This window comes from Mastigoproctus giganteus, chromosome 2 (assembly GCF_048544385.1).
Source record: "Mastigoproctus giganteus isolate SK-2022 chromosome 2, ASM4854438v1, whole genome shotgun sequence".
Lineage (NCBI taxonomy): Eukaryota > Metazoa > Arthropoda > Arachnida > Uropygi > Thelyphonidae > Mastigoproctus > Mastigoproctus giganteus.
In genome coordinates this window covers 228,503,917-228,530,467 of record NC_143576.1, presented here as the reverse complement: position 1 = coordinate 228,530,467, position 26,551 = coordinate 228,503,917, and the positions used below count along the sequence as shown (strand labels likewise).

Below are 26,551 nucleotides of genomic sequence, written 5' to 3'. Positions count from 1 at the left end.
ATTGTATCATAATTAATGCAATGCAGTTACGTTTTCGAAGATGAATAATGGCGGATAAGAATTAAAAAGGAACAACATCTGGACGCGGTATGGAGCCTACTAAGGTAAGAAAAATACTGAATTTGAAAATTAAATTAAATTATACTTTTTGAAGCGAATCAATTCCATTGAAAGACAAGTGAATGTGTGCAATAATTTAGGACTGGCAAGTTTAACTGTAAGAACAATTATAAAAAATAAAGAATTAATTTTAGTAGAGGGAAATACAGCTGTCCTACTGCAAGCAACTAGGCCTGCTATTATAATTGAAATGGAGAGACTTATAAATAATTTTATTGAAGGTAATATCCAGTGCACAATTCCATTAAGTTTAAATATTATTAAAGAAAAATCGATTAGCCTATATGATGATCTAAAGAAAGCTCACCTTTAAAAAAAATAATAAAATGTGGAACCATTTAAAGCTAGTAAGGGCTAGTAAGATAGATTTAAAATCCAGGGAGAAGCTGCAAGTGCAGCTCAAGAAAGGAGCCGAAACTTTCAAAAAAGAACTTCTAAAAATTATTGAAGAGTGGTGTTAAATTTCTCAACAAGTTTTTAACATAGATGAAACAGGACTTTTTTGGACACGAATGCCTAAAAGAAGTCTCTGCTATCCCAACAATATCCACCTTTGATGTCTTGACCAACACTTCAAATTCTTCAAATTTATTTACTATACTTCTAGCATTGGTATACATAGGTGAGACACAGCATGGGTTTGTTAAGAGGAAGTTTTGTCTGACCAATTTGATTGTATACTATGATGCAGTCACAAAGGAACTGGATGCAAAAAATAATTTTGATATCATATGCTCTGATTTTACAAAAGTTTTTGATACTGTTGCAAATGGAAGACTACTGTACAAATTGCAGCAGTGTGGCAGTAAGGGCAAGTTGCTGCTGTGGATAAAGGGATGGTTTTGTGAGAGAAGACAGAGAGTGGTAATCAATGGACGCTGCTCTTCGTGGACTAATGTTATTAATGGAGTCCCTCAGGGTTCAGTGTTGGGTCCATTGTTGTTTTCTGTATTTATCAATTAGCATTAGTAGTGGCCATATGATGCAAGAAAGCAAGCTTATACAGCCTCAACCAAAAAAAAAAAAAACACACTTCTCATTCACCTCGCCATCTGCTCCAAAAGTTTGTCCAGTTATTCCTTGAATTTATTAAAGCTATCAACTTCCACAACGATAGATGGAAGTTTGTTCCAGCAGTAACCACTCACTGGCAAAAGGCAAATTTCTGAATATCTATTCTGCAACTGTCTTTCCTCAAGAATTTATATTATATCCCCTCAAGTGCACAATCTGAGCAAGAGGAAGAATCCCATCAGCATTGAGCTTGCTCAAACCATTTAAAGCCTTATACACCTCATTCAGATCACCTTGCAGGTGCCTAGTCTCTAGATGCTTCAATTTGCAGAACTTAAGCCTTTATTTGTTCCCCTCACCAATCTCATTGCCCTTCTCTGTACCTGTTCCAGCAGCTTTACATCCTTCCTAAAATGAGTTCTCCATACTTGTATGCAGTACTCAAGGTGTAGCCGACCATTGCCTTTTACAAGGGGATAATCATCTCCTTATTCCTGCTAGCAAAGTTCTTGTATATCATTGACAAGACTCCATGTGCTGCTCTGGCAGCTTGTCTGCACTGTTCTGAAAACTTCATATCTGATGGCACAATTGCCCCCAGTTCTTTTTCATTCTCCACTACCCTGAGTGTAGTACCACACTGTTGGTACGTTACTCTGGGGTTACAGCTACCCATATTCAATACTTTACATTTGTCAATGTTAAACTTCAGTTGTCACTTCTCAGTCCATCTGTCCAACTTTTCTAGATCCTGTTGCAGCTGCATACCATTGTTACTGTCGTTAACAACCCTGCCAACCACTCTCTGTCTTCTCCACTCTTCTATTCTTTTATCCATATCAACAACTTTCCCTTAATGCCATATTGCTCCAGTTTGTACAGCAGCCTTCTATGTGCAACAGTATCAAAAGCTTTCGGAATTCTATGTATATGATATCAAAATTATTTTTTGTATTCAGTTCCTTTGTGACCACATTGTAGTATCCAATCAAATTGGTCAGGCAAGATTTCCGCTTAACAAAGCTATGCTGTGTCTGAACTATAGCTGCAGTCTTGTCTAGGTGATACTGCATTGTTTCTTTAGCTAGTGTGACTCCATTACTTTCCCCAAAACAGAAGTTAAACTAATAGGGCTGTAATTACTCGTGTCACCCTTTGAATCCCCCTTTGTGAATTGGGATACATTTGCATGTCTCCAGTCCGTGGGGACTTTCCCTGAAATGATGCTCTCATAATTATGTCTAAGGGTTTGCTTATGTCCTTTCCTACCTCCCTTAATATAACTGGATAGATCCCATCTACCCAAGGTGCCATTCTTATGTTTAACTTCAACAATTTCTCCTCTACTTTCCTTTCAGTTATTATAAAGTCATTTAGCTCCTTATTAGGGGTGGATAAACTTCTAGCCTCCACTTCTGTACAGAATTCCTCATGTGTGAATGTAGTTGCAAAATACTCATTGAGGTTGTCAGCTACCTGAGCAGGATCATCAACAGTCAAACCATTGATATCAAGTAGACCAATCTGATTTATCCCCTTCCTTTTAGAATTTACATAAGAATGCTTTGCTGTTTTTATTTGCATCTTTTGCCAAAGATTTCTCATAATCTGCATTTGCCTGTCCATTTAGGCATAAATCGTGAACAGTATTTCTTAGTTGGTATGAAACACCAAGTAGCTTCCAAGATTACTTCTTTGAATTCTTCCCGTTTAGGATTTGCTGTTGGTAAGCATCTTCTTTGTGACTTGATTACAGACTGGTTTATATCTACCATAGCCTTCTGTGTTGCCTGATAAATTGTATGCATCTCATGCATTTTTCTTCTTTAACATGAGTCTCGTTAGTTCATCTAACATCTGTTTAGGCCTAAATCTTGAACAGTATTTCTTAGTTGTATAAAACACCTAGTAGCTTCCAAGATTACTTCTTTAAATTCTTCCCATTTAGGATTTGCTGTTGGTAACCATTATCAGTGGGCCCTACAGTATAGAATTTAAAACTCTCTGAGACCACCATAGTCATCTTTATGGTAGTTGCATCTTTAAGTAAATCCCACATCATTACACTGTGATCACTGCCACCTAGTGGTTCTTTTATCTGCAGATTCTTAATGAATGAATAATCACTGCTGATAATCAGATCAATTAAAAGCCTACTGTACAAATTTAAGCTTCATCCGTATCAATAATATGGATGAAGGTGTATTAGGCTTAATGTCCAATTTTGCAATTGATACAAAGGTAGGCAGGGTTGTTAATGACAGTATGCTACTGCAATATTATCTGGAAAAGTTAGGCAGATGATCTGAAAAGTGGCAACTGAAGATTAAAATTGACAAATGCAATGTACTGCATATGGGTAGCATTAATTGTAGAGTAACATACCAACTGTGTGGTACTACACTCTGGGTAGTGGAGAATAAAAAAGACCTGGGCTTAATTGTGTAGTCAGATATGAAGTTCTCTGAGTAGTGCAGGCAGACTGCCAGGACAGCTCATGGTGTTTTGTCAATGATATACAGAAATTTTGCTAGCAGGGATAAGGTAGTGATTATCCCTTTGTATAAGGCAGTGGTCAGGCCACACTTTGAGTGTTGCATACAGGTCTGGAGGGCTCATTTTAGGGCACATAGAAGGCAATGAGATTGGTGAGGGAAACAAAAGGGTGCTTTTACCAAGAAAGTCTTCAGTTGTGCAAATTGCAGTGTCTGGAGATCCAGCACTTGCGAGGTGATCTGATTGAGGTGTTTAGGCTTTGATTGGTTTGAGCAATGCTGATGGGATTCTTCCTCTTGCTCATATTATGCACTTGAGGAGGTATAAATTCAAATTGAGGAAAACTGTTTGCAGAATAGATGTGCAGAAATTTGCCTTTTGCCATTGAGTGGTTCATTGCTGAAGCAAACTGCCATCTATCGTTGTAGTTGTTGGCTTAAATAAACTTAAGGAAGAACTAGACAAACTTTTGGAGCTAATGGATAGATGAAAGAGTTAGTGATTTTTCCCCCCTTGGTGATGCTGTATAAGCTTGCCTTCTTGCATCATATGCTAATGTTAATTTTAAAGCACTAATTAATCGTTAGCATTGAAAAAAATATTAAATATTATTTTGGAATGAGTACTTGCCAAAGGTCATTGAAATTTTGTACTTTTTTTATGTATGTGCTTCACAGTTTTTTAATATGTGTGTCTTACATCATTTGTGGCAAACCCAAGATGTGTAACACTTGTGTCCTGCACAGCCTTGTTAGTGACTTGCCTTCCAATGTGAAAATAGTACCATAATAATGAATTATTTTCATGTAAAATAATATAAAATAAATAATAAATAACATAAAAATGTAATATAAGTAATAAATCATTTAAAAATGATATAATATAAGTTAAGTGTTTGATTAAAATTAAATTATTGCTTTAATTCATAAAATAATTTATGATACATTTATTCCTTCATGTGCTTCATACTTGGAGGTTAGTTAGCTCTGGACACTTTCTTTTTCTTTGAAAGCTAACTGATTTCAAGATAGCCTTGGTTAGAATGTATGCCCAGTAATGCACATACTCCTACTCTTATTCTTGGTTTTCATGTTTTTGAGCTGAAACAAATGAAGTTATGTACTCTTGCATTTGCTGTCAACTTAGAGATAAGGAACAAGGAGTGTAGGGTGTCGAATTATTTTTGCACGTGCATATCACATCAGCATTGGGATGCACTAACATACAGTTTGAGGCTCATTTTTATTGTCAGAAATTATGACTAGACTAGAGGTTTCAGCATAGTAGGAACCTGATTTTCCAGCTCATATTTACTACTTGTCAACATTAATTTAATGCAGGTAAGTAGAGAGCTAGCAAGTTTATAGAAATATTGATTCAGTGATGATGAACATTTATTCCTTAATCTATTTATTTATTTTAAAAATGTAAAATTGTTTTAATTTTTTTTAATACAAGGCCTATCTTTAATACAGGACCATAAAATTACTAATTACATAGTATGTTTGGTGATATCAGTCAAAGAGAGAGAATATTGATTCTGTTAGCTTCTGGTGGCACATGATGCATTTCCAACATAATATCTGGCTGGCTGCAGTAAAGATTGGCCATCCCCGTTTTATAATTTAGTGATGTACTCTTTTTTGAGATTAGCAGGTTATAGCACAGTTACATAGGAAATATATGTTTCTTTTTCTGATTAAGAGAAAAGTTTCCAAGAACTTGTAAATAGGGGAAACCAGAATGGATCAGGGACAATATTTTGAAAGTTCAAAATAAGGAATATACATAACAAATGGGTCATGCCCATTTGTTATGTATGAAAAAGATTGTATGAATTAGTACACCATGTGAAATGGCACAGTGTGACCCAATTAGTTTGTGCACTAACAACAACTTGCGTTATTAAAAACTTAAATATTTATTATAGTGCTTTAACAAATATTTTGTTATTATTATTATTTTTTTTAAAATTACAGAACAGGCGGCCTCAGTTCCTGAACTATCTTCATTCAACCTTGGTTCTCCATTCAAATCATCTCAGCCAGTAGAAATAACAAAGTTTGAAACTGAATGCAAAGTAAGCTGCATAATACATACATTTGATGATCACATTGTATTTCAGGTAGGTAGACAAACTTTTGAAATGAATTTTTTTTTTCCACATGCATTTTTTTGTGTATCCAAGTTGCTATTGTGCATAAACATGTGAATTTTATTGCATATAGGCTGATTAGCAGTATTTAACAATATTATTGTTTTCCAAGCTATTGCAGCACCATTTTTAATATTTATGTTTCTCCATTTTTATTTTTATTGAACAAAGCTTTGCTTATTCATATAATATAGTGTGTGGCTATTAATCAATACAACTGCACACATGGCCAGTACACACCAAATGCCACCTGTGAAACAAAAGTGCGGCAGTTGACCTTGAACCTTTCTCTGGTTGTCTACCAAGTCATGATCCAACATGTTCATTTGCTTTGCAGTGAGACAGGTTTCATTACTTTGTATGTTTGCAGTTTGCTGGAAAAGACAAAAGAATCAAACAATGAATGCACCTCAAATTTTTAACAAAACTAAATTGAAAGTTATAAGTTGTTATGTCAAGTTTATGGGGAGGATACTATGTTAAGAACTCACATGTTTGAATGACATAAAAGATTTTTAGAAGGAATAGAGAGTGTGGAAGATGATGAATGACCAGGCCTTCCCGTATTCATGAAAACAGATGAAAATATGGGCCAGGTAAGGACATTGATTAGAAGTGATCATTGTTTAAGCATTAGAATGGTTGCATCAGATCTTAACATGGACATAAAAACATACAGAAAAATTTTAACTGAAAATTTAGCCGTGAGAACTGTGTGCGCCAAAATGTGCCAAAAATTTTGAACGGAGATCAGAGAATGAGAAGACTCTGAGTCTCTCATGATATTTTGGAAAATCATTGAAGAAGATTCAGACTTTCTGAGTGCTTTAATTATCTGCAGTGAAAGTTGGCTGTTCCAGTACAACCCAGAAACTAAAATACAGTCAGTGAAATGGAAGACAAAACAGTCCCCCAGATCGAAAAAAGTAAGAATGTCAAAATCAAAAATGAAAACCATCCTTCTTGTTTTCTTTGATAATAAAGGAATTGTTATGTCTGTATACATCCCACCAAATCAGACTATCAATCACATATACTATATTGAATTTCTGACAAAGCTGCATAAAAAAATTCAAAGGAAGAGACTGAATTGTGGATGGTTGGATGTGCCATCAAGCAATGCTCCAGCACACAGAGTGCACTCTGTGTGTGTGCTGGAACATTTGCCAGTTTCTGGCCAAAAACGAAATCCTTGTGTGAAAACGTGCACCCTACATGCTAGTCCCTTATGACTTTTTTCTATCCCTAAACTAAAAACCCATTAAGGAAACCCATTTTCAGTCCATTGAAGACATTCAGAAAAAACAACCAAGGTGTTAAAAGAGCTTACAGAAGATGACTTCCAGAAATGTTTCTGTGTTTGTTAGAAACATGGAACAGTGTGCAAGCCCTGGGCAAAATATTTAATTATATTTATTTTATTGCAACAGCCTTGTTATTTAATAGAAACACCTCATATTATTTGCTACTATTCTCCCAACCTTATTTTAATTGTACATGATTCTAATAAACATTTCTTCAGTTTGGTAATGAATCTTCAGTTTGATTGGTGCTTGGAAACTAAGTACCTGCAAGGAGACCTGGTTGAAGTGTTTAAAGCTTTAATTGGATTGAGTAAAATGGATGCTGATAGCATCCTTGTTCATTTTTCTCTATTCTTCAGGTTAACATTGTAACCTGAAGAATAGAGAAGTAATCAGAATGTAATCTCTATTCTTCAGGCTAACATTGTCACAGCACACAGGCCCTCAATGAGATGAATGAGACACATGTCAACACTAGCCCAGTGCATAGGATGCTGTATGATATGGATTACCATGGTTGTGCAGCTGTCCACAATCCACTAATTACCCTGACTAATGTCAAATGCTGGTGTAGCTTGGTATAAGGTCCACCATTCTTGGACTGTAAACCTATGAAAAGCTGTGCTTTGGAATAGTAAGTCATGGTATCTGTCTACCAGTCTCATGATCATGCCTGGGTGTGGTGGATGCCCGGAGAAAGCTACCTGCCCAACTATCATCCTGACATTGAAATTTTGGTGCAGGCAGCACGATAGTCTGGGGCTAGTTTTCATGGCTTGGCCTTGGATCATTGATTATTTTGGACAAAACTATGAATGCTGAGATCTCTCTGGACTTCCTGGATAATAATACATTATCTGCATTGTAGCAGCATATTAGGGAGGGCCCCATACCTGTATCAGCAGAATAATGTTCCATGTCATACTGGTCTCATTGTGACAGACTGGTTTGAAAAGTTGGACTGGCCAGTGCAGAGCCCTGACCTCAATCCTGTGGAGAGAACTTTTGGGATGAATTGGGTTGTTGGGTGCTTGTGAGGAGAGACTGCTTAAAAAATAGAGCTGTGCTGGTCATTGCTTTGAAGGCCAAATGGTGGAAAATATTGGAGGACATAGCATTAGCATTAGCATTAGTAGAGGCATTTGATGCAAGAAAGCAAGCTTATGCAGCATCAGCCAAAAAAAAAAAAAAAAAAACCCACTTCCACTTCACCCCTCTGTTCGTTCAAAATACCTGTCCAGCTGAGCCTTAAACTTATTTAGGCTATCAACCTCCACCACAAGGGATGGAAGTCTGTTCCACCAACCAACCACCCGCTGGCTAAAGGCAAATTTCCGCACGTCTATCCTACATCTGTCTTTCCTCAATTTGAATTTATGCCCTCTCAGGTGATTTTTCTGAGCTAGAGGAAGAATCCCATCAGCATTGAGCATGCTTAAACCATTCAAGGCTTTATACACCTCTATCAGATCACCTCGCTGGTGCCTAGTCTCCAGACACTGTAATTTGCAAAACTTAAGCCTTTCTTCGTAAGAGCACCCCTTTGTTCCATTCACGAATCTTGTTGCCCTTCTCTGTACTCGTTCCAGCAGTTCTACATCCTTCTTGAAATGAGGCCTCCAGACCTGTATACAGTACTCTAGGTGTGGCCTGACCATCGCCTTATACAATGGAATAATCACCTCCTTATCCCTGCTGGAAAAATTCCTGTATATCATTGACAATACTCCATGAGCTACTCTTGCAGCCCTTCTGCACTGCTCAGAGAACTTCATATCTGCCTGCACAACCACCCCCAAGTCCCTTTCATTCTCTACCACTGTCAGTGTAGTACCACAGAGTTGATACGTTGCTCTGGGGTTGCTGTTTCCCATGTGTAGTACTTTACATTTATCAATGTTAAACTTCATTTGCCACCTCTCAGCCCATCTGCTCAACCTTTCCAGATCCTGTTGCAGCAGCATAGTGTCAGTAGTGTCCTTGACAACCCTGCCAACCTTTGTATCGTCTGCAAACTTGGACATTAAGCCCGATATACCATCATCAATATCATTTATAAATACAGAAAACAATAATGGACCCAACACTGAGCCCTGAGGGACTCCACTAATAACATCAGTCCACGATGAGCAGTGTCCATTGATTACCACTCTCTGTCTTCTTCCCCTCAACCACCCCTTTATCCATAGCAGCAATTTGCCTCCAATGTCACACTGCTCCAATTTGTGTAGCAGTCTTCCATGTGCAACAGTATCAAAAGCCTTTCTAAGATCCAAGTATATAATATCAAAGTTATTCTCTGCATCCAGTTCTTTTGTGACTGCATCATAGTATCCAATCAAGTTGGTCAGGCAAGACTTCCCCTTAACAAAACCATGCTGTGTCTGAGCTATAACTGAAGTCTTGTCTAAATGATCCTGCAGTGCTTCTTTAACCAGTGCCTCCATTAATTTTCCTGGAACAGAAGTTAAGCTCACAGGTCTATAATTACTTGTGTCAGCCTTTGATCCTCCTTTGTGAATTGGGGTCACATTTGCACATTTCCAGTCTATGGGTACCTCCCCTGAGTCCAAGGAAGCTCTCATAATTATGGCTAAGGGTTTGCTTACTTCCTTTGCTGCCTCCTTTAATATAACTGGATAGATCCCATCCACCCCGGGTGCCTTTCTTGTGTTTATCTTCAACAGTTTCTCCTCCACTTTACTCCCAGTTATTTCAAGATTCTGTAGCTTACTGCTAGAGTTGAATACACCTCTGGCATTCCCCTCGCTGAATAACTCCTCATGTGTGAATGTCGATGCAAAATATTCATTTAGTTTGTTAGCTACCTGAGCAGGATCATCAACACTTGACCCATCAATATCAAGTGGACCAATCTGATTCACCCCCTTCCTTCTAGAGTTTACATAAGTAAAGAACTCTTTGCTGTTTTTCTTTGCATCCCTTGCCAAGGATTTCTCGTAATCTGCCTTCGCCTGCCTAACCTCCTTTGTAACTTGGTTGCATATCAACTTGTATCTATCATAGGCTTCTGTGTCATGTGTTAATTTGTATGTATCCCATGCATTTTTCTTCTCTGCCATATGCCTCATTAGTTCATCTGACATCCATTTTGGCCTAAACCTTGAACAATATTTCTTAGTTGGTATGTAAAGCCTAGTAGCTTCCAAGATAAGTTCTTTGAATGCTTCCCATTTTGAATTTGCTGTTGGTAACATCATCAGTTGGTCCCACTGTATAGAATTTAAATACTGTCTCAGTCCATCATAGTCGCCTTTACGGAAGCAATAACCCTTCCCTTTACCCCTAATGGTAGTTACCTCTTTGAGTAAATCCCACTTCAGCACACTGTGATCACTGCCACCTAGTGGTTCATTTATCTGCAGATTCTTAATGCATGAAGAATCACTGCTGATAATCAAATCAAGAGTATTACTCCCTCTAGTTGCCTCCCGAACATGACATTTACAAAAAACTGGTGGTGCGTGTTCTGTGGAGACTGTCATAAAGTCTAAAGGTTTCAGCAGACATTAGTTTCCCTTAAATAAAGATTATTTGTAGATATACAGGTGTCTGGATATTAATTGTAGAACAGTGTATATAGATACCTAACTTGGGTCTTGACATGTTTAATCACATCTGGATGCATCTATACCTGTCAGTCACAAGGGAAGTAGTATATTGTATATACATGGAATGTGTGTTAGAAACATCCATATTGTTTGTAAAAAATTATACATAATAGATAAAAAAGAGTTTGTATGGGTGTAACCCATAAACACTGAATTTTGGAAACAGCAGAACCTGGACAACCAATGTAATTGTAGTCATTCCTTAGCATATGCACTATAATATCACGGACTAAAAGTACTTAAAGAGGAAGTGGATTATACTTTGTATAAGATTAGCTGTATTTGTAATATACATTATATAAGATTAGGTAAAGAAGTGTTAAAATGGCCACCTTGGTTTCTAAACAAGTTGTTTTCTTTAAATTTAATTGAGTATGTACAAATTATTTTTGTAGTTCCAATAATTATTTTGACTAAGATTAAAATCAGGAGGAGACTTTTAACTTTCAAGATAAGTAAACACTAGAACAGTTTAGAATGCAGAATTACTGTAGCAAATCTTAGAGCTTTCCACTGGTTTAAACACTTTATTCCAATGTTTTGCAATTCATAAAATCCTTCTTTCTCCCCATTATATTCAAAATTCATAAAACAGGAAAACAGTTCTTTGTACCTTATGTCCCAAACTTTTATGTAATAAAAAAATTTAATTTAATTTAAATTTGCATTTGTGTATCAGGCTTTTTCTTTAGCTTGATTTCATGTTCCATTGTTGCAAGACAACAATGGAACACATGGGATCTTCTTGTTTTATTGGATAATGTCATTTGATAAATTACATGAATGAAAGCATTGAATAAATTTCCTTTGTCTTTACCAATGAACAGTTTCCATTTCTTCTGGTGATATCAAGTTTAATATACACACTGTATTAATTTGCAGTTTCTATAAACTGAAATTCAGTTTATAGTTAAACACATTGCCAAACACAATGCATACTTATATGGCCTTTCATAATACACACACACACACACACACTTTCTCCCCCCCCCCATGTTTTTCTCTGTCTGCTCACTGCTCTGCCAGTCACATCTGAGAAATCCCTTAACAGCCTGGAGCTACAGTATTTAGTTTGATTCATGCTCTACAAAACTAAGAGTCTAATTGTTCATTTCCGTTACAAAGCTATGTGCAATATGCATTTCACACTAACAGTGAAAAATTTTATAAATTACACAGTTTGGCTTTAAATTATTAGGTGAGAGTTTCCCATAATTTTACAGTAGAACTTGAGTTCTGTAACACAGTGACTGTCACATGATTAAATCAGTCATATGTCTGAAACCTTGTCCATGATACAAGACATAGCCACCACTTGGCATATTGTGCATATACTAGATATTCGTTTCTTCCAACAGAAATTCATTCTTTCCTCCAGCAGACTTCAGTATGGACTGACCTTTTGATGGACTGTATGATAAACAGGCAACAGAACATGTAAGTTATTTGGTTTAGATCTTTCATTTGTATTTTTTGCCACCAATAAACAAACTGAAGAATGGTCCATAACTTATGTCTATGGTGCAGTTATCCAAATTTAATAAATTTATTTGTTATTGCACATGAAAAAGTGTCTTTTCTGTCTTGATAATGGCATTTAGTAACTTTTCTGTATATATATATATATATATATATATATATATATATACTAAGTTCTTCAGATTTAAGAATTAAACCATCTATACAGTGCAGCAGTCAGTGATTGTAATTTTAAAATCTAGAAGGGATATTTAGGAGATTATACCATTATATTGTACCACTTAATAAATTTTATAATGATATTTTTCTCTTTTGTTAAGTTTCTTTCACTGTATTAAATTATTTTGATTAAGGTGCATAACTTATAATCTTATAAATTTTTTTTTAATGCTGATAAGTTAATATTACTTTTCTGGTTTGCAGTTTGATTGCATAAATACACAGAAAAATCATATCCTAGAAAGTGTGCAAGTACAAGTAACTACAAGTGACAGCTTTGAACTTTCACATGCTATTCCCTGTTCGACACTTCAGTACAATAAACAGGATACCACATATACTTATGTGAAGTTACCTGATGACCCACTAATTGGTAAGTGTTTTAAGATATGTGTAAATTTAGCACTATAAAGTTTCAAACTGCAAAGGCATGTAATAATTTTATAAGTAGTGCATATGTATCAGTCAATATGTAGCTGTAATGGAAAACTGAAATTAGCACATAAAATCATCATTTATTAAGTAAAGAAGTGAGGTGCTATTTCATTGCATGTATTGAAATAGTTTGAGAAATAATGCTTACACTGTGTTATCTATCTGTCAAGGCTACCTGTTGTTAGCATTAGCATTAGTAGAGGCATTTTATGCAAGAAAGCAAGCTTATGCAGCATCAGCCAAAAAAAAAAAAAAAAAAACCACTTCCACTTCACCCCTCTGTTCGTTCAAAATACCTATCCAGCTGAGCCTTAAACTTATTTAGGCTATCAACTTCCACGACAAGGGATGGAAGTCTGTTCCACCAACCAACCACTCGCTGGCTAAAGGCAAATTTCCGCACGTCTATCCTACATCTGTCTTTCCTCAATTTGAATTTATGCCCTCTCAGGTGATTATTCTAAGCGAGAGGAAGAATCCCATCAGCATTGAGCATGCTCAAACCATTCAATGCTTTATCCTTCGAGTTTTTAAAGAATAATAAATTCACCTACTGGGTGATGTTATTTGATTAAAAATTATATTAGTCACTTTAGGTAGACTTATGGATAATGTAGTCATTTCTTATAGCCCAAGCTCTATCACTGTAACAGGAGGAGCAACATTGTCTTCCAGCAGTATAGATAGAAAAATGAAAGCAGTGTGAGCATTATTTCTCAAACTAAAAGTGTCATACTGGTATATCTCATACTGTGAAGCACATCACAGTATGTTACTCTTATCCTTCAAATACTCATAAATAGCACTTCCTCACGAAGAGAGGTATGTTGCTGTTTATTTTCAATGAATGCCATTACACATCTAGACAGTTTCAGAAATTATTGTCCTTTCATCATTGATAACTAGCATCCTCAGGGTTGTTCATTCTTACACTGAGGGTGCATAGGTACCTATTGATAAAGGAAGTGCAATCTAAACTATTCAATAAGTTAGATTGCAATTCTCTTGGTGGCATATCTTGAAGGTTAGCAGCACTAACTCCATAATTATGATGGACAACTCAAAAAAGTGCCACTTATAAAGTTGGCAAAGTGTCAACAGTTTAGAAGAATTCTCTATTTACAATGCCTACAACAGGCTATTTGTGGCACAAAGAAACTTCTGACACCAGTAGATTAAACATACTGGCCCCATATCATGGCCACCTAGATGATCCAGCTTGATACCTCTTTGAGAATATACAAAATTCATGATGTATGCTACACCTCTTCTGCATCTGCAAGACATTGATGAATGGATTCATACTTCCAACAGCACCACCTGATGCTGCCATCTGCCACAAACCCATTCTGTTAGCTCAAGTTTGAATTTGACAGATGGTGATTATTTTGAGTTTGTCATCCTAACAGTTATTTTGTGATTATTGTTACAATAAATGTTATTTTGTGCATATGGCAGGTTAATATGCATGTTGTTATGCTGCTATATGACAAACTAATGACATTAGCATTTAGGCATGCTGTTATCTTTTCACTGCCCAGCTGTTTGGTCTGATTTGTCCTTGATTTCACTTTGTATATGTTATAACCTTGAATGGGCCTATTGCTAATTGTTTATGCACTCCAACATTACAGTTTAGTTTTTTTGCTGTCATAGATGTGGAGTAAAGTGCTGCTAACTTCCAAGATATGCTATCAGAGGTGATACAGTCTGTACATATTGATACTTGCAGTAGTTATATTTGTTTACAAAAGATACTTGGGACAAGTAGCACAGTAAAAAAGAAGAATCTGTTTGTCCTTTATGTAAACAATATACAAAAAATAGACTAAATTGGACAATTCTGAAATTATAAATTTGAGAGAGTGGTAAATGATCAATTAATTGTAAGTTTAATGTATAGAATGTTTGAATATTCAAATTTTCCTGCTTAAATTTGTATGTGCATCATAAGAAGCCATAAAGGTAAACTGCAGCCATTATACCCACTGCAGGATGGAAGCCTCCTCAACAACTCATGCTGAGAGAAATGGACCATAATCTGCCATGCTGGTCCAGTGTGGCTTGGCAGATCGACTGTATTTAGCAGTCAGGGGCTTGAACCCTCGTCTACTCAAAGAGCGTGTGCTACTGCACTCCTGCTCTGAACCACTCGGCTATGGAGGCCGCTTCCATAGAGTTATAGAATAAACTAAATGGAACAGCCACTTTCAATGATTTGTTGAATATATGGAAAAATCAGCTGTATTCTTGTTGACTAATGAAATGCAGTATATTCACACTGAATTATATTGTTGGATAAAAGAGGTGGTTGTGGCTGAAAACAAATCCAATGATAATTTTTCTTAATTTTATCTGCATGATTTTTGATACTAATGTGATGCAAAAAACACTGTACAAGGGTAAATCAAAAAAGTAAAGGCAATTTGTGTGTAAAACTAATATTCCATGTCAAAATATGCTCCCAAATTTATTATACTGACTGTTATAAATGTCTACATGTTCATTGCCAGTTGCCTAAATTCAGTCTATTTTGTATAGTTGATATGTAGTCATCATGTGTAATCACGTTGACTTCACTTGCACCATTAGTGAACAATATGCTGTGATCAGATTTTTGTGTTCAGAAGGGAGTTAAACCTTCCCAGGATCAGTCAGCACAATATGGAGAAAGTGCATTCATTAGAGAAGGTCGTGAATGGATGGAAAGGTTTAGAACTGACATTAACTCAATCAGCATTTTTTAATATTGTTGAAGCTGTTGAGCTGCTTGAATGACCTTCAACAATGACATTTCTTCTGCCACTATTTGCATTTATTATTATTATTATTCATATTTTATTTATTGTGCCTCCAGGGCAATAAGCCCATATGCACTAAAAAAACAATTACAAAATTTAAAATTTCCATAAAGCATTAAACAATATTCACAATATTAATTTCAATTAATCATTTGTCAGTCTATTTAAAAATTTGTTTGAGCGATCTCAACATGTATAAAACAAAAACAAGTCTATCAGTACAAAAAGTGCCACCAGTTTCCATTCTGAACCTCATACATGTACACCATACTCTTCTTGGTCCAGTAACTGGAATCTTCTCTTAAAAACATTTTGCACATAACAACAAAAAAGTGTAAAATTATAACGATTTACAAATAAAATTGGTAAATTGTCTCTATCTAGGATACAGACCCCTCTCTCAATCTCACTTTGCAATTCAACATAATATGGACAGTGAAGCATGACATGAATGCCAGTCTCTATCTCAAGCCAGAAGGGACCAAGCTGAATTGATTTAGCTTAGACATTAGGCTGTGCCCCGTCAGCAGGAAACAGGCATACAAACTGAACTGCAACCAGGGTCTAGTCCTGTAATTCACAGTAAAGATGGAGGGCAAGAATAAAAATGTTTCTCTGCCTTTCTCAGAGCCGTTCCAATGAGTTTGCCAAATATTTTTCAAGCTCATCATAGATTCTTCTCTGCTCTGCTGCAATCTGTTGCCTCACTAGCCCACTCCCACCTTCCGGGCAGGACTGAACACCTAACATCTCCACAGGTATACCTCACCTGAGGCAATACATTTCTTCTGCCACTGCTAAACCTTTCCAACCATTTAATCAAATTATTCATGGTAGTGGCATTAAAGTTTTAAAGAAAATTCAGACTTATGTGTATTGCTAGTCACAAATTTCTCACTAAATGTTGACATCTCTTTCAAATCATTGCCCCAAAAGATGGTTTTATAAATATAAGAACAAGGGAAAATCTAGTTGAGCAGGAGGTCAGGGCTATGTGGTAATGTTTCGGGATATTCCAGCCAAAATTTTCCAAAAGTTCCTGCATCTGATATGCTGCACAAAATCTGGTATTATCACATTAATGGCAAACTCCCAAGTAAGAAATCTATGCTAGTGTTAAAGTAAGAATTGATGGTGAAGCATCAATAATATGTTTCTTTTTGCAATTCATTTTTGATGATTCATAATTTGGTGATAAATTCTGTTGATAAAACATTTTCATTTAAATTTTAACAGTTTAATTTATTAAGGTTTAGTTTTCATTTTAGACTGTCATTGTAAGTGACACACACACACACACACACACACACACACACACACACACACACACACACACACACACACACACACACACACACACACACACCCCTGTGGATAAAGACCATTGTAACATTGATTTCTGATCAAATATCATATGTAGTAGAATTTCACATTGAATTTAATTTGGTGTAGAATTAAATGCGGTGTTCTTTCTACAATATGATATTCTGCATGCTTTTGAACAGTATTGCATGTAAAATGTGATATGAACCTTGCAGAAAAATTATTTAACAGTTAGTATTAATGAATATAGTTTTGCAATTTACCATCTGTCATTCAGAATGTTATTCTTTTCAGTTTCAGGTACATTTACTAATACTTTGAAATGTTTGGTTAAAGACTATAGCCCAAGGATTGGAATGTCAGATATTGGTTTCATGGTTTATGAAGATGAATATGAGGTTTGTATTTCTGCTGAATAATTTCTTCTGTAATTGCTACACTTATAATGTGCTTAATACTGTAGTAAAATCTTATTATTACAAAACTGAAGAGAATGATAACTTGGAATTTGTATTAACAAGAGTTTCATTTATTAATAGTGTCAGCATCTCATACCATAGTTTTCTATTCTACTGTGTAGTTTGCATAACACTGTGTAATGTAAAAAGTTTGTTTATATTTAACTGTCTTATATATATTTTGTGTGCTGAATCCAACAATGTCATTGATTTTTTTTTTTTTTTTTTCCCTAGTGTCAATATTTTGGGTGCAATTATTTATGTTTTTACAACATTTATATGTATTACATAAGTGTGTGTACCAATAGTTTTAATATATAAGAACCTGTAATATTTGTATAAGTTTTTTTGCAGTTTTCTGTGGCTATGAAATGAATGAATCTGGAGTTATCTCCAGACTCATTCTGCTATGTTTGTGGTTATTATATAGGTCCTAAGCAAGTGAAGTTATTGGTGGCATCAAGTTTTGTAGTGTACATGAAACCTTTGGAATGTCTATGGGCACCTCATTTCTGCAGTGGTAGTAGCAGGGAAACATTACAGGGATGGTTTTGTGGTATGGCAAAAGTTTATGCCTTTTGCCACACCTTGATTAAGGAGATAGCCCACAAACAATCATGTTAACTGTTAATTTTGTATGATGGATATACCAAAGTTTAAAAAGTGTACAGATAGAAAAGCCATAATGCTGTGTTATCCAATGTTTTTTGGCTAGGCACCGAAACAGATAAAGTGCTGGTCATGGGCCACACGGGTTCTTTGCAGGTAGAAGGCCACAAGAACAGTTATTTACCACTAATTATGCATTTTTCGAAGTATAATTTAATTTTTGTTATTGGTCTATATTAATTTTTATACCTAATTTATTAAGTACAAAAAAACAAACGTTATTATTACGTGGCAGTAATAATATTCTTATTATGTGGTTGTAAAATATTGTTAAATATTGAGGAAAATACATAAACCATCGTATGAAAATGATACCAAAAAATTTAATGTTACTAAAAATGGATATATTCAAAAGTCATTGTGAAACTATAATTTGTCACATGTTTGCTTTAAACTCAGGAGATATATAATGTGAAGGAATGGGCTACATGGCCCATTCCTTCATAGTGTTGGACATCCCTGCTGCAGTTTGTTTGTTATTTGGTTTTTAGGATCATTAGCAACTAAGGCAATATTACTCCAGGGATATGCAGTGGTTATTCCCTGACCTTTCCATATCCTCCGTATTTGGTGGTCATGGGCTTGAACCCCGGTCTATTCAAGAAGCGTGTGCTACGCACTGCTGCTCCTGCCCACCTGGCTACGGAGGTGCCCCCTGCTGCAGTCTATCTAGCATACCATCCTCTGTTGCTTCAGTGTTATGCAATAAAGGTCTTCCAATTCCTAATCCAGAGAAGAACCTTTAGAATTTGATGATTAATCTTAGGACCGCTTATTTGTCCACAGACTGCATAATATGAAGGAATAAGCTAAAAGTTTGACACTCTTACTGTAGTATATCCCAAACATCATGCCATCGTAGGTAGCACAGTTGGCAGGATTGCCATCCTATCCACACTGGTTGGAAAAGACCAGTCTCAGGGGAGGGTAGCATGGTATGGTTTTTCTCCCAGAAACTCTGGTTTTGCTCCAGCAAACAGAAAATCTACCTTAGAATATGCAATTTTATAGACAATATGCACGGAGCAATATGGCCTTAGTCACTGATGCTCCTAAAATGTTACTACAACAACCCAAACATCATCTATTGCTTTGAAGCCACACAGTTTAGATCTGCCAGTTCCCAGTTCACCTTCCAGAGAAGAGTCTTCAGAATTGGATGATGAAACTAGTGAACAGGATAATTGGAATTACACCTCAGAAGCTTGTTCGTGTAAAGCTCCATATTTCCCTAATCAGCAAGAATTGAACGACTTAGTGAGGGACTTGGGTCTAATGAAATCCAGCAGAGCTCCTGACATCTTGTTTAAAAGAATAGGATCTACAATCCTAGCTGTAAGGCTTCCACATATAGAAAAAAAGACATGTCACTTATGCATGCTTTTACCCAGTTGTGGTATCTCTGTACTTCTGTTTTCATTTAATCAGTCTTTATGAAGAAATTGGTATTAATAACAATACAGAGGATTGGAGTCTTTTCGTACACGGTTCAAGTAAAAGTTTGAAAGTTGTGTTACTTCACAATGGGAATATACATCCATTGATTCCTGTTGTGTACTCTGTTTAATATTGCTTTGGGAATGTGGACATGTGTTAGAGAAGATCAGATATGACCAATATAAATGGGATATCTATGGGGACTGAAAAATGCTGATGTTCCTTCTGGGTTTGCAAAGTGGTTTTGCTCAGTTGTCTTGTTTTATCTGCCTCTGGGATAGCAGGGCAGTACTTCAGCACTACAGGGAACGGGAATAATCTGCAGAATTGAGTTGCAGCCTGGCACATACACAGTGTAGTAAACCGTCCTTTGAAGATTAATGATATTAAAATTTTATCACATACTTCCATGTTCGAATTGAACTGTTCCAGCATCCTGAAAATTGATGTTTTTTTTTTTTGTTATGCTTTATTTCATATATATAGTAAAACCTCATAAATCTGGGACGTTGGACCCAGCACATGCTTGATTTTTGAAAATTCTGTTTTTTTGAGATCTATGTACTGTATATAGTCCAAGTGTTCAGAGATATATTTATCTGTTATTTTTATTAAATAATATGGTAGTCTAATCTCTCTAATATCCACAGAACGATAGTTGGTAGCATTACACTAAAATGTTAATACTTCTGGATTGGTCTGGTGAGTAGTATACTTACCTAAGAAATAAAGATCATGGATTAGAATACTGTCTCCAGTATGGGTGTTATGATTGTCCAAAATTTTTAATATAGGGTTTTCATCACTTAAATCGAGTCGCTTAAAAACTGTACATACTAGCGAATCATTAAGTTACATTCTGTGAACTAGTATTGAATAGCTTGCAAAATAAATGAGTTTATACATTGTACATAATAACAATGACATAGTCTACAAAATATGTAAAACAGAAAGAAATTGGCATTTGTAAATTATTAATAGAATGTAATGCATAAATCTGACACCTGCAGTGTTTTTTTCCTATTTTTAAGTCCAGCTGGCCTATTTATTCTCTGCTTTTGTAGTCTACTACCTTGGAAAAATATTTAAAAATTGCCACATTTTTCATGTAATATTTTCCTTTAAACCAGTTTCCTTGTTTAATTGTTTTTCTGTAAATAGCAACTTATTTGTTTATTCCACACATACAAGGTAAAATTTTGCAACTCTAATCAAACATTATTTTAGCAGTAATCAAAAAAATATTTTTTTATTTTCAGCTCTATTCAGAAATTTGGCATTTCATCTTTATTATTTAGCTGTTCTAAAGTAACATCAAATGGTCACTGGCTCACATGATATTATTAATAAAAGTAGTTTGCACTTAGTAATGAAATTTGCTGAAATTAATAATGCAAAAATGGCACCTTTTTTTGCACGAATTACAAATATTAAACAATAAGTAATATCTCATAATAAGGACACTACTCTCTCTCTCTCTCTCTCTCTCTCTCTCTCTCTCTCTCTCTCTCTCTCTCTCTCTCTCTCTCTCTCCACATGGAATATGCAAATATCCATATGATCCTAAGACTAATAGTCACATGATGACGTAGCTTGTATAGGCTTTAGCAGTCAACGGCCATCCTGGGTACCAATGCCCACTGCAAGATACAAGAAACTGCACCTTGCATGGGCATGTCAATACCAACACTGGACTACTGACTTGGAAACTGTCGCCTGATCTGATGAATCCTATTTTCAACTCTATCATGCTGATGGGCATATCTGTATTTGGATAAAGCAAAATGGGGTCATGATATGGGCACTGTTGGTGTTTGGGTGGCTGGAGGTGATGGTTTGGAGTTTGTTTTTTTAACATTCCCTGAGTCCCCTGATCACTGCTAATCAACAGCTCAATGGTAACACCTGCCTTTCTGTTGTTGCTGACTGAGTACACCCCTTCTTGATGGCAGTGCATCCAGACAACTCCAGTGTTTATTAATAAGACAACACATCATGACACAAGGTAGATTGTTAACTGGTTTCAGGAATGTGACAATCAGTTTTCCTTCCTCCCATGGCCATCCAACTCACTCAATCTTAACTCAATTGAGCATGTTTGAGAGATATTGGAAGAGGACATTTAATACTATGACCATTCACCTGACAATATGCAGAAACTACTGGAGACATGGTGCAATGCATGGATAGCACTACCACAATTCACCCTTCAACATCTTTTGGAGTCTATCCAAGATGTGCATGGGTTGTATTATGGACAAAAGGTGACCCCACAAGGTATTAGGTAGGTGTTGCTAATGCAAAGCTGACTCAGTGTACATTCACATGTCTTGCACAAAAATAAAAATTAAAAAACAACAAAAACTGTTCATGCTACAACTATTTGCTTATCATTTTCATGAAGAGCCTAACAGTTTTAGTCAAAACTAGTTTATTTTTTACATATTCCTAAAAAAGATTAAAATTATTTTTTTTATTATATTATTAATTTAGAAAGGTTGTGGTGCATTTCATTGGTAAAATCGATTTTCCTGATAGAATGTATTTTTGTGAGCATAAACATTTGTTGACTTTCTAAAAGTTGATGGATATGTGAAAGTGATATATCCAGCAGTCCGTAATTAATTTACTGTATGTAATTGATACTTTCCAGCTTGAAGATATTGATTTGACTATCTCCAATCACATGAGGGAAATCTTTACACCCAAATTTCAAGTGGTGTGGAATGAAATGGGACCAAAAAATGAATTTAAAGATACTTATTTACTAAATACAGTGAAGTCATTAGAAGGTATGTTGTTTTCTTAATTCTTCATTTGCATGTCAAAATTATACGCATGATAATTATTTAAAATTTTTTTCTGAAAAATGCCATATTTTTATGTACAAGAGTGGTTCAGATGAAATACACAAAATATAAATAATCCTCTGTTCAAACCTATGGTAAGAAATCTCATTATCTTTTAAACATGGTGTTCTCCTCTTACAATATATGTGAACAGATTTTATGAAATTTTATATTTGGGCCTGGGCCTTTTAAATATACATGTTGAGCCATTCCAAATTTCATTAAAATTAAAAAAAAAAAAAAAACAGCAATTATTATTTCTTTTTTCTTTCTTTTTTTTTATTTATTATTTCTTTCTAAAAATTATTTCTTATTATTTCTCTCTCTCTCTCTCTCTCTCTCTCTCTATATATATATATATATATATATATATATATATATATATATATATATATATATAGAGAGAGAGAGAGAGAGAGAGAAAAAGAGACTTAAAAATATATGTGAGAAGAGTAATAAATATTATACAGTTGTAATTAATTTTATCTGCTAAGTTTAGAGAATGTAAGTGTTCTAAAGTTATAAATTATTAGTTATAATTAAATACTAATAAAGTTTTTAGTATTTAATTAGAGATAAAATGGAAATAACTATATTTACTTTTCACTTAAGACAAAAAAATCCCAAGATATCTTGTTTTTAGTTTTAAAAGTTATTTGGAACTACACAAAATATCTCAGGATACAATAATATCTGAAGCAAACAATAATGTCTCCAAATTTAGGATTGAAACGTATTTTCTTGGGCATTTATCTGGCTAATTTTGCATTAGCCAGATAAATCCAGAGATTTCTCGGGATTTTCTTACATCTGGCAGCAGACGACTGGCTTTCATTTTACTTATATTTCTGAAAAAAATGCCATATTTTTATGTACAAGAGTGGTTCAGATGAAATGCTGCTGTTCTGATATTGCTGTACAATAAGTAAAATGTACTTATTGTACAGCAGTATCAGAACAGTAGCACATGTTCCTGTGTGTCGTCAGTAAGCAAAATAAAATATGCTGCCCTAAGTGCTGGATACTGTTAAGCATTAACCAATTAGAAAACTATATTGAAAAATATTTCGGTACCCTCTTGAACTGCCGCTTGTAAGCGACACTTGCCTTCCATCCACTTGCGGCAGCCATGTGTCAGAATGTAGTTAGTTCACAATTATTGCTTGTGGTGGGAGGTTACTGCTTGTGCGTTCCACTTGATTTTTTAAATTTATTTATATAATGAGCAGTGAAGAGTGTTTTTCTGTTCCTTTCTTTTAGCTCAAGTGCTAATTTATTAAAAAAAATCTGTATAATTTGCAAACTTTTTGGCATACATGAGATAACTCAGGCTAGCACAAATCGGTTAATTATTCCCATGTATTTTCTACTAAAAAATTTACAAGAAACACAAAAAACTATACAATGAGAATTCACATGATGCATACTTTTAATTTGTAAAATAAAAAAAGTCTATCCGTTATGGCACATTTTCAGGAAAAAATGTTCCAGGAAGGGGTTAACTAACTTGTTATAATTAACATTGAATAAATTAAGTAAAAATTAGCAACTATAAAACTATGAATTTAAAATTAAAATTTAGCTTATTCTACAGTGAAATGCTTTTGGAGTTAATGATTTTAATGTTAAATTTGAAAATTTAAAGATTTGAATAACTTCAAATTAAATAGTTTGGAGTTACTCAAACTCTGAAAGGAAGAATTATTCTGCACCCAGTTCATCCAGTTTTATTATTCATTATAACTCTGAAAATTGTGGAAAGTGTCTAGAAAACAACCATCTATCACCTAAAACTGATTTAAAAAAATGAGTGAGTAATCATAAGGATCCTCAAAGTCATAAACTACCCTTGTGTTTTTCCCCAATAGTAAAAGGCAGTGTTGTGTGTGTGATGGGGGGGGGGGGAATAAGGGAGAAAATCCACCACATATTCCATTGAAAAGTTTAAAAAGGCTTCATTCCTCATTCATTTGTTCATCAGCTTAGGAACAGACAGTTGCTTTCAAGGGCTTTCCACAATTTTCAGACTTGGTACTGGATACCAAAGCTGGATCTGAAACATCATTAATCAGCAAATTATTTCAGTATATTGCATATTCTGGGTGTGGAGTAATCCCTCTTTTAGGTTTCAATAAACTTTAATTTGTAAACTAAATTTACAAATGATTTCGTATTTTTAAGAAAAAATCTCATTTATTTTTACAGATGCTGTTAAAGATATCACTAATTTTCTCGGAATGCAGCCATGTAAATCTTCTGATAAAGTACCAGAAAACAAAAGCTCACATATTTTATTTCTCTCTGGAATGTACCGTGGAGGACATGAAGTTTTGGTGAGAGCACAGCTATCCGTTGAATCTGATGGTGTTACTGTGACTATGGTTGTAAGAAGTACAAATCCAATTATTAGTAAAGTTATAGCTTCTTCTATTGGATAAAGATCATACTGATAATTATGATAATTGCTATTAATTACATATATGCTTTTATGTCAGAATAGTCTGAATCATATAATGAACAGTGTAATTCTGAAATGTATTTTTAATTTTTATATTCCTTATATATAAAATACCTTATTCATAATCAAAAAAGAGAGAGTCAAATTTTCAAAAAAAAATAATAAGTAAATAAATAAAACCCTCTATTAAGCTTCAAATTACATGCCATTGTAATCTGTATAACCTTTTCCAAGCTGAGATATTAATAAGCAAAGGACAAATCAAATGCCTCCATGATTCTGATATAAGTGAATCAGAAGTGATAAACAAATTGCAATTTATAATAACAATGAACTGAACACTGCACTTCATAGAAAAGTTGATTTAATGACTGAAGTCTTGACTTTCCCTAGAGGATTTTCTGCAGGACATAAGCAGTAGAGATACTTAAAGTTACATAATGTGAATAACAAGAAAATCATATATATTGTATAAAAATTAGCTGTCATGTTTTCTTTTTATCATAGGACAAGAATATGTGCAGTGAGGGTGGGTCTGCAGCCCCAGGATGTGAAGGCCAAGCTGACCCAGACCCAAAATCTGTCTCTTCTCCTTTTTCAATAGAATCATAAGTTATACTTGTATATATCTACTAAGAAGAAAGGAGTAAATCAGTTGCTTCCCCTCCCCCTTTACAAGATAAAAAGCAGTAGAATCATTGATAATGCCCAGCCCAAATGTAGTGGCTGATATACTGAATAGATATTTTGTAACAATCTTTAAAAATTAAAGCACATTTGGTCCAGGAGCAACTACAGGTAATGAGCTACGGGGTGATTAAAAATTTGCACAACCCAAATATCAGTAATTTATAATTTTTTTTTGTTTGCACAAATTTTTAACTATCCTGCAGAATAGTTTTAAGTGATGTGGTGATCATGGAGAATTGACTGTTAGTGAAAACTGTGGAGGCAGGAGCTTATGGGATATGTCTGCTAATTTTACTAATTCTAAATGAGGATAGTAAATGGACCCATCAGACCAGTAGTATTAATTAGTATTAATTATGAGATCACCATCATTGCATTCAGGGGTAATCCCCTTATTAGAAATACACATTTCTCATATGGACTGGAGAAGGCCAACATCTCTCTAATCCACAAAGATATAGAGCTAAAATGGAAATGTTTTGTTTTTGTGCCAGAGCAACTAAGGCTATGTAATATTAGATATTGTGTCTGAAATTTTGTTTGAAAGACCATGCAGCTATTTTCTGAGACTGGCTAACTTAGTCATGACATGAAAAAATCCATTAACATTGCTTCCATCTTTACAGGATTCAAGCCTTTTTTCCACATGGTGTACAAGAACAGCAGTTGTAACCACTGCTACTCACAAGAGCTTAAAAAGGAAATGAACAACCATAGACAAGTAAATGTAATGTCTGTGATCTTGAACCATTGCAAAAAAATAGCAAAATACGAAATTAACCTTAATCTAAGTCTACCATATCCACTTTCTGTGTCTTATTCTGCATAGTCTATCTTTTATAATCCACAAATGTTAATGTTATTTGCAGTTATTTTACACTGTGCAGTTAAATGTTTATTTTATTATGTTGATACCTTCATACATCATCATCATCATCAGCCATTTTCAATGCACTGCAGAATGAAGGTCTCCAGCAACTTTCCAGTTCCTTCTGTTTTGAGCACTGGCCAT

At 34.9% G+C, this 26,551-nt stretch overlaps 1 protein-coding gene across 1 annotated transcript in view; it reads left to right on the top strand.

The window, feature by feature from the left end:
- LOC150090214 (uncharacterized) overlaps positions 1 to 24,829 on the top strand; it is a 58,410-nt gene extending 33,581 nt beyond the window's left edge. Inside the window, exons 4-8 of the mRNA XM_090390207.1 lie at positions 5,610 to 5,755; positions 12,624 to 12,792; positions 17,273 to 17,376; positions 22,196 to 22,334; positions 24,597 to 24,829. Coding sequence (XP_090246333.1) covers positions 5,610 to 5,755; positions 12,624 to 12,792; positions 17,273 to 17,376; positions 22,196 to 22,334; positions 24,597 to 24,829 — 791 coding nt within the window. The remainder of the gene's footprint in view (positions 1 to 5,609; positions 5,756 to 12,623; positions 12,793 to 17,272; positions 17,377 to 22,195; positions 22,335 to 24,596) is intronic.
- The last annotated feature ends 1,722 nt before the right edge of the window (positions 24,830 to 26,551 follow it).